General features: G+C 36.2%; 1 protein-coding gene across 2 annotated transcripts; it reads right to left on the bottom strand.

The window, feature by feature from the left end:
* Window positions 1–6996: 6996 nt before the first annotated feature.
* Window positions 6997–9190, bottom strand: LOC132635768 (F-box/kelch-repeat protein At3g23880-like). 2 transcript variants are annotated; one of them, XM_060352284.1, is made up of 2 exons: window positions 7678–9190; window positions 6997–7495 (listed from the first exon to the last, which is right to left on the bottom strand). In XM_060352284.1, the coding sequence occupies exons 1-2, from the start codon at window positions 8859–8861 to the stop codon at window positions 7492–7494; spliced, it is 1188 nt and encodes a 395-aa protein (XP_060208267.1). In that variant the 5' UTR covers window positions 8862–9190; the 3' UTR covers window positions 6997–7491. The 2 variants fall into 2 exon arrangements, with proteins under 2 accessions (XP_060208267.1, XP_060208268.1); XM_060352285.1 differs by having other exon boundaries at window positions 6997–8789; window positions 8912–9190.
* Between the last annotated feature and the right edge of the window lie 358 nt (window positions 9191–9548).

Below are 9548 nucleotides of genomic sequence, written 5' to 3'. Positions count from 1 at the left end.
TCTCCAGTGATTTCATCGGTTACTATTTCATAAATACAGGAAAAGACAGAATATAACACCTTCACTGAAGGATCTGTCTCTTAGATACTTCACACCTAGGCATGCATTCGTTCTATTCAGTTTTGTCAAATAGTTCTCTTCTTACTTTTACGCTTCTTTTTTCGGAAATAAAGCAATACAAGACATGTAACGGCTCTTGATTGAAGGTTGCGAATTTTCATTCTTTTCCAAAAGACTTGTAGCTTTCACAACACATCAGTCTTCGCCAACGGTACATCTTTTTTGGCAGTACTCATACTTCATTATTAAAGAACCATTTTTCCTTAACTCTTGTGATTCTATAGCTCAAATTGTTAGCCTATAATTGTTGTTTGTTATTCATAGAAAGTGATGTTGCATAGGCCTTAATGACATTGTTGATCTTGGACTGAAGTTTTAGAAAATTTCCCATGTCCCTGTGCTACGAGTCATTTTGACTTTTCCTATTTTAGAAACAGTGTACCTCCTCCGCAGGGTGGCCCAATGATGTTGGTGGCCTAAAGCGAAAATATATCAGAAGGGCCCTAAACTTATTTCGTAAATTTCATATAATTTATAATGAAACACAAAAGAACCTCCAAATTTTTTATCTAACGATAAGGCACACACATCACAATTTCGAACTTTACCGTAGGCAAAAGCACGGTAATTAAGTGTAGCAAGGTAGAAAAACAGGTCTATTATCCATCGAGTTTCTAACTTTACGTCACTTAGTTTTAGTGATTTCTTTGTTAAAAAAGATGACAAATGTACTTGATTTCTGATGCATGGATCAAACATGACAAAATTAAGTAGCTAATTTAGAAAAATCGAAAGTAAAATCATTAAAAACGTGAAAGAGAAATGAGTGTACATACAGAAAGAAAAATTCGAATCAACAAGGAATATTAATATACTATTTAATTTAATGAATTTTTTTTAGCGTTATTTACTCACTCATCTGTACAACTTCAATCAAACTAAAATAAAAGTTTACATTTTTTAATTATTAATATTAATAATAATACAGAAATTATGTGTTATATATAATAATATAATACCTAGTATTTGTAGTTATTTTGGGGCCCTAAATTTTTGGGGCCTAAGGTAAAGGCTTCATTTGCCTTACCCTTGGACCGGCCCTGCCCCTCTGCTTCATTTTATATGGTGGTGTTTGACCCGTCATTAAGTTTAAGAAAGAGAGACTTTTTCGTACATACGCAATCATCATTACCATTAGAACTTGTGGACTTAAATACACCATGCCATTTTTATGGCTATAAGAACATATCATTTAGGGTAAAACAGGAAGTTCAAAGTTAACAAATTTTCAAATACAGAAAGGTGTCATTCATTTTGGAACTGATTACAATGATAAGAGTGTCATGAAAAAGAGAAGTATATGATGATTCTGGTCATTTCATTGTTTGAGTTGGATAGAAGGTGATTAGACCTTATTTAGAAATGCATATTTCCAGCGCTGTTTATTTTGCTCAAGAAGGAGATGTCCAACGCAGTTTATACCTGGTGCTCTTTATGCTTACTATGTCCAAATGTTGGCCCCTGACAAACTTCTCAGTTATTAAAAAAAAAAAAAAGTACTTGCACCTCAGTAACTTAGAAACAGGACCCCCTCAAACAAAGCATAAAATCTTTGGTCCGAGATAGACCCCCTTCAAAAACTGCTCAAGAAATGTCTAATGCTGTTTACTTTGAGTGCTAGACACTGAACACTAAAACCAAATAACTGTTAACAACAACATACCCAGTGTAGTCCCACAAGTAGGTTTGGTGAGGATAGTGTGTACGCAGACCTTACCTCTACCTCGGAAGGTAGGGAGGTTGTTTCCGATACACTTGGCCCAGAGAAATCATATCAAAGTAGTTCGGAAGAAACTCTCTGAGAGCAATCAAATAAAATTTTCATAGCAGCTGTTCCTTGAGGCTTCAATCACCAGCTCCCCTATCAGCAGGCAATTGCCTAGACTTAATATGATGATATTACTGTCACTTGCACAATCATAGGGAGAGTCCTCTACCCACAGAGACTTGTAATCAACTTAATTTGAGGTAAAAATAAATTTTAATGTTGTCAATGCTAAATAGCAGGGATGAAAGGGTGGATAAAAGTGATCTCTCAAGCTATTAAGAGGTAGCTTATGCCAACTAGAAGCTAAGAAAGTACAATGTGATACAAAAAGAATGAGCAAATCCACTTTTTCATATTAAATGGCCGTGCATCCACTCATGCTGTTCTTCAACTAGCCGATCTATTTTAATTTCCATGGGATTATTCCATAAGGGTAAAAACTGCACAACTCCCTCTTAACATCAACATCTAAAAATATATCAACGAATAAACAACTGTCCACCTGATTCCACCCGTCGTTTCTTGCTGCCCCATTCGTTAAATAAGCTGGAAGATAACTTGTTAGAATCATACTTTAGGGTGGAAGATATCTTGGTCTCGTTAAACGAGGAGGGGCCATACTTTATGTCTCTCCATATTGATCGACAACATAAAAGTTCCCCTTATACACAATGATATCGTCAATCTTGCGACTGAAGTCTTCTAACCTCGTACACTTCTCATCCGCCGACTTTAAATAAAATAAGTGATCCCGAATACCAATTGCCATTAGCGTGGTCTGATGATCAGTCCGTGCATGGTTGGTTGAAATAAGTAAATTCTACTAAAAAGATGCTCTCTTGATATATCATCTTTAAGGACCAAACCATGACATACCTTCTGCACGTAACAACTTTTACAAACTTGAGAAACTCGGAAGTCCAGTAAATTCACTACCTTAGGCATATTATGAAGCAAAAGCCTCAGTCTGTTGTTTAATGGATTCAAAACCAGCAGTTCTCCATCTAGTGTTTTTTTAACCTTCACCAACCAGCCGCTGCACTTCACCAACATCAGGGAGTTGGAAAAGATAATTGGTGATTCCAATTAGATAAAAATCAGGGTTGCCCCCCATAGTACCTGCCATGTTGGGTAGAGGGGCAGTTTGATGAGATAATCAAAAGAGTATTGAAAAGGAGGAACTGAGGAATGCCATGAATAGCAGACTGCACGAATTTGGAGGACATCAATACCGCTGTTGAGGCATTTACTGATTTCTCAAATATGGTTCTCAGTTTTAAAATCATTTATGAAGATAGAAAGATTGACATCGACGGCTATGAAGACAAACAAGAAAATAGTGTTTGAAGAATACATCATGAAGCTGAGCATGAACTAACGGCTAGTAAGCTCAAGAAGGAAAAGAAGCTGAAGATGATCATGGCATTGAAATGTTTCAAAATTAGCAAGGAAAGAAGTCCAACAGCTACAAAGATCAAGACTTCAAGTATAAAATGCTGCTATGATGAACAAACTGTACAACTGATCACAATCTGCAATGTTAACCTTCAGAAGCATCCTTACTCTCAAACTCACAGCTTTTAATTTTTGTCATTCATTTTGAGCATCTATTCTTGTTAGTAATTCTGTATTCCACAATCAAACATAAATAGAACGGAAATATAGAAAAGAAAAATCTGAGCCCACTAATTTAACAATGTGTCCTTAAGGGAAATTATTCACCTCAGTTTACCCGAGGTTTGGAATATTTCCTCCCAGGATAGAACGGATTACCTTTCACAGTGTAGAGGAAGTACAAATGCAGTGCTGGTAGCAGCTATCACGAAAATACTTTAGAGTGCAGAAATGAAGAAAGGAGACAACTCAGAATTTCGCAAGGAATATCTGATGGAATTGCCATGTATATAGCCAAATGTTGGGTTGAACGAAAAGGTGCAACACAAAGGTTGCAACCTTTCTGGTGGCTGTTAACACAAACTGATGGCGAGAAATTCAAGATAAAACGGAAAAATTAAATGGACGAAAAAAGCTAAGAGCAAAAATTCATTCTGAAGGTGAGCGACAACTAGTAGAAGTGACTTGGTATTTAAACCCAAGAAATGTCTTTTCCACTTCCTATGTGGGATAAGTTTCCTTTGTAAAAGGAATAATTCCATTTTTCTTCCCATTTCCCATTTCCCATTCACACCACATTTACAAAACTCAACAATTCTTACTTAGAAATTTTGTCACACCTTTTGTAATTGGGCAAAGAGTCATATGCCCCTCTATTTTACTTTATTGGTTAAATATACTCTCCGTTAGCCAAAGTATCTAAATATACCTCTCTGTTAGCCAAAGTTGTTAAATATACCCCTACATGGATGGAAATGCCCAAATCAGATGAAATTAACCATTTAACTTAAAAAAATCATGCCCCATAATTTTAACCCGACCCGACCCACAAGCCATGCCCGAGATTGGCAGCTTATATCGGCTTTATTCTTTAGATCTTTCTAAAAAAATTATGGACTAACTAAACATTTATGCTTCAAAGAATTTTTCAAGAACAGTGGTTTAAAGATTTTGCAATATATCAAATTCCTTGGAACTATAATAAGATAGACCCATCAGTTTAAATAAAATAGTAACTCAACAATTTTTAATCATTGATTGATTAAGTTATAATAAACGCTCGAACTATTGTTAATTTTTTATGTCATTCATTTAATTAACTTAAAAATTGACATAAAATTCCTTTACAATAGTTTTTCCTAGTTCCCGTGCACAATGCATCTTTTCAGAAGAAAAAAAAAATTATCAACTTATGTACAATATAAAAAAAATTAGTCATATTCAATTGACTTTTTATGTCTAATTGCAAAAGCCGAAAGTCATTTTTCATCGTTCTTCATTGTAACTTTAACAATGCTAAAGCTTCACCCAAAAAGAATTCACATATAAGATTCTCACCCAATTAGAAAGTTGATTATTAACGATATTTTTAGAAAGGTTTAAAGAATAAATCCGAGATAAGCTGCCAATATCGGGCATGATTTGTGGGTCGGATCGGGTTAAAATTATGGGGCATGATTTTTTTAAGCTAAATGGTTAATTTCATCTGATTTGGGCATTTCCATCTAGGTAGGGGTATATTTAACAACATTGGTTAACATAGGGGTATATTTAGGTACTTTGGCTAACGGAGGGTATATTTGACCCTTTGTAATTTGTTGAAAGACATGGAAAGCTAGGTTTGCAACTAAATACAGCGACTCTAGGATATATTTGAAAGGCATCCAATTTCATATTCTTTCTCGGCTCCTCAAATGGGCATTGGGTAGTATCCAAGCTTACAGGGATTAATGTGTGGACTTGTGATTGGAGTTGTATTTCCGAGCAGAATTTTCAGTTAAGTCCCAAGATCACATGTATCATTGTGAACTGGGGTAGAACACTTCCGAACTGGATAAAAATCGACACTGATGGTAGCAGGAATGATGAAGGACTCTCAGGTATGTGCAGAAGCCAAAGCTGCGTTATTTGGGGTTTATTGGCAATGGATACAATCAGTTTATTCTGGAATGTGAGCCGCTTTTGGTTATCGATATTTTGACTGGGACCTTGAAACCTCCTTGGCACATGTCATAACACCATCAAGGATATTAAAAACATTCTGCAGCATGCTACCTGCCGAATTCAACATTATTACAGAGAAGTCAATCAAGCAACAGATGCATTAGCTAAATGGAGTATTGAAGATCGAGTCTTACCAAACACAATTTGTAACTTCTACACATCAATGATTAATGCAGTAAAAAAAAAAAAAAAAAGAGTATTGAAGTGCAGGAAATTGTATTCAACTCTCCTACTGAATTGCCACAAGGGCAAGATGGACTTACATGTTTGATCTTGTTAGAATGGCCACCATTAGACACAAATCAAGTAGGAATTTTTGTGTTCTTAAATAAGTACTGAACGGGTCTGCTATACTTTACCCAAATTGGGTGTTCATAGAATGTTGAACGCTAACCAATTAATTTCTCTAAGGAATAAATGCTGCTATGCTATGTAATTAAAAGTAGTTACTTTTATTAAAAATTTCATTCAAGTGTAACAAATTAATGAAGCGAAGTATTAATCCTGAGTATACATGTTGAACATCATTTTGTCCAATCATATGGAAGCCATCTTTTGTGGTTAAACTTTTTACAGTCATCCTCAAATGTGCTGAGTGTTGTGGCAGAGTAGAATAGAAAATTTCAGGTTCAGACAACAAGCTTGGTGCTTGCTAGTAGGACCTGCAGGAAAATGTAAAAAGAGCTACCAACAAGCATTTCTCATTAAAATCTACAGTATAACTAAATTTGGTTAACTTTGCACTGAGATATAACTGCCTAACACAAAAGAAGTTGGTAATTATAATAGGGAAGAAACATATACATCCAAGTTATCCAAGAAGCAAACATCTGGAGGAGATGCTAATATTTCATGTTTTAATCATGTTAGTGATGATGTCCTACTGCCGGTAAGCCGCGTTTCCTAAATGCATGACAGAGATAATGTACAAGCACCAAATCATGCGTCACGGTTCGTCACTCGTCTAAGTTCAAATCATTTGAGTAGTATTAATTTTAAATGAACCAGAGGAGAACATGCCAGTTCAACTCTCAGCTGCTCAAGAGTTCCTGGTTGTAATTCATTATACATCCAAACACTTCAAATTAAATAACATTAACGTAATAGAATAGAAAGGAATATGGTGATGACGGCTTGCACATTCTCAGATAACAGAGTTTGATTAAGAACTCACTGTCCTTTCAGCTCGAAAGACATGAGCATTCACATAGATTACTATAGGCTATTTAATCATGTTAACGTCTAGTTTATCTGGCACTTTTCGTCTCAGCACAGCAAGGTGCGGCATCTTTTAAAAGGCATGTCATTTGTCTCACAAAAGAGTAGATGCAATGCGACACTTGCACAAGAGTACCCTTTAGCACAAAAATGTAACAACACAAGTAAATTTTTATCTTCTCGAAGGCAATAAAGTTTACAAACGAGTAGACGCAATGCGACACTTGCACCAGAATACTTCTTTAGCACTAAATTGTAACAATGCAAGTAAGTTTTCCCAAAGGATAATCAACTTAACACCAAAAAAACTACTAATACGACATAGATTAGTCCAGAAAAGTAAATTAAAAAGGTGTGAATAAAAGAAAGGCATTGAGTTCAGAAACAAAGTTCCTAAATCTTCCTATCATTAGCCAGTATATCAAAGTAGCAAAAGCTTATTAAAAAAAAAAAAAAAAGGGCAACAGTTGCGGCGAAAATTCAGTTGTGCGCGGCTGAAGAAGCTGCCTGATCCTCTGTATTAAGCCAAGTGGTGGTGGCCAGAAAATATCTGCATATTCGCGGAAGGATAACAATGAACCAAGTTTACCATCTTTTAAGGTAAAGATACCCGTGTGATCACCATGTGATCCTTTATATCTAAGTTTCAATTCCTTGCAAAGAACACCAGATGATTTGCTACCAAGGTCATTCTTGTCAATCTTGCCATCATTGCTGCTAAGTTTACATCACCATCAACATGAATTGGACCATAATCATCATCACCACTAACTACAGCCACCACAATAAAAATCATGATCAAAGTCGTTATCATAGTTATCATAGTGGACTTCCCAAAAATGTCCACTATTATACCTTGTTTTCATAGTAAATGCAGTTTCCTCTGCACTAATCACCAATATCTAACGAAGAAACAACAGTCATCACCAAAAAACGAAAATTGGATCACTTACCCAATGTCGTTTGCAAAAGGACAAACTAGGCTCTCAATGTAGAAATCCTCAGCAAAACAGTAACTAGAGTTGGCGACCTCTAAATACCTGATCGAGTCATCCTTTGGATTGTATATCATGAATGTTGATCGAAATGCAAGGAAAAATTCACCTTTATGTGACTTGCAAAAAAGTGGAAACCACACATTAGAAATATCATGAGAAAAGTTGATGGTATATATTTTTGCCCAAGACTCTTTGACCCCATATTCCTTCATAACCCACACATCCGCGCAAGTTTTCTCATAGTCATGAAACATGCAAAGATCACTTCCCAACACTCCAAGCTTATTACAAAACTCTCCTTTTCTATAGCAAGGCTTCTCCAACTTTCCCCATTTCTCATCAGCCAAATCAAAAGAAATGATGCACCCCTCATTACACCAAGGATTACTGTCACTGCTAACCCAATGAAGCTTCCCATTGACCAACTTAGCCGAACCACATTGTCTCCTCCCAGCCGGGAAATCATCAACTGTTCTCCAAGAGTCACTCGTCAAACTATATATTTCGACCTTAAGATCATTGCTAGTAGTAGTATACATCCGCAGTATTTTATAATCATCATGAAGCTTATCATATCCAAAACCATACACTTTCTGACCATACCTCTCTACAGCTTCTGCAGTAACTTTCTTGAACTTCCTTATAGATGGATTCCATATAAAAAATGGTTCTACCCCGACTCTAAGACAAATCAACCCATTGACCGAACCCATAATCTGAAATTTGTCTTTCAGGGGACAATCCAAATCAGATGGTTCTAAGACAGACTCATTAAGTATAGACCGAACAGAACAAAAGTTAAGATTTTTTTCCTTAGGTCCAGAAAGACTCAAGATAAGCCTGTGGTGGGCGTAATCCTTGTTATTAGCTGATAAACTGAGATGGGTGTTGATAAATTGAGGGCTAGATATTAAAGCAAGCCAAGATTTTGAAACAGACCTGAATCGCAAGAGGATTTTTACGGGAAGCCTTAGGAGGATCTCATTGATGAGTTCAGATGGAAGGGTAGGCAAGATTGCTGAAGATTGAGCATTTTCCATTTGGGTTTCACTGGAAATAATTGGGTCCTGAAATTCAGATGGAAGGGTCAAGATTGAGTTTTGCATTGAAGATTGAGCATGCTCTGCTTCATTTTCCATTTGGCTGAAGTAGGAAAAAATTGATTGTGTACCCGAAAGAATCAAACTACCTGGGTTTATGAGGGTTTAGTAAGAGTGATTCTGGAATTTGAGGAAGGTCTCTGCTGGCCTTATAATCCTTGGTGTAACATGAAAATGGCTCAAAATTGATTGATTTATGTGGCTCTCTATGCAGAAAATGTGAATTGGGATTTTTTACTTTCACAAAAGAAAGTCAACAAGTTATAGGTTTACCATTTTTTGCATATGTGGATAACCAATTTTTAATATACTAGTGGGGAATCGCCCGTGCTATTGTAACATCTATGATGAATAAGCGGCGATGGAGTGGATTAGGGTTTAATTAGAAATGAATTGGGAAAGTGAGTTGGTGCGGATTTATAAAGGGTTAAGAGTGAGTACACGCGGCTCAAGCTCAACAATTAAGCGAGCACGTGAACGCATGTGAGGACTTAAATGAACAACTGAGATCGAGTACAGCGAGTTAGATCTAACGGCTCCAATTAATTAGGTGACTATGGAGTGTGTTATATCGAACATAGCTATAAGCAAAGACATTAACTGATTTCTGGTGTTTTCCTATCCTCTCCTAGATTCTTTCTTTCTCTTTACTATCTTCAACCTAATTCTCGTCTTCCTCACATCAGTCTCTCTTTTTATCTCAGGTAGTCTTCCATTAAAGACGGT

This window comes from Lycium barbarum, chromosome 4, assembly GCF_019175385.1.
Source record: "Lycium barbarum isolate Lr01 chromosome 4, ASM1917538v2, whole genome shotgun sequence".
NCBI lineage: Eukaryota > Viridiplantae > Streptophyta > Magnoliopsida > Solanales > Solanaceae > Lycium > Lycium barbarum.
The sequence above is the reverse complement of the archived record's forward strand: the minus strand, read 5'-3'. Positions and strand labels throughout refer to the sequence as shown.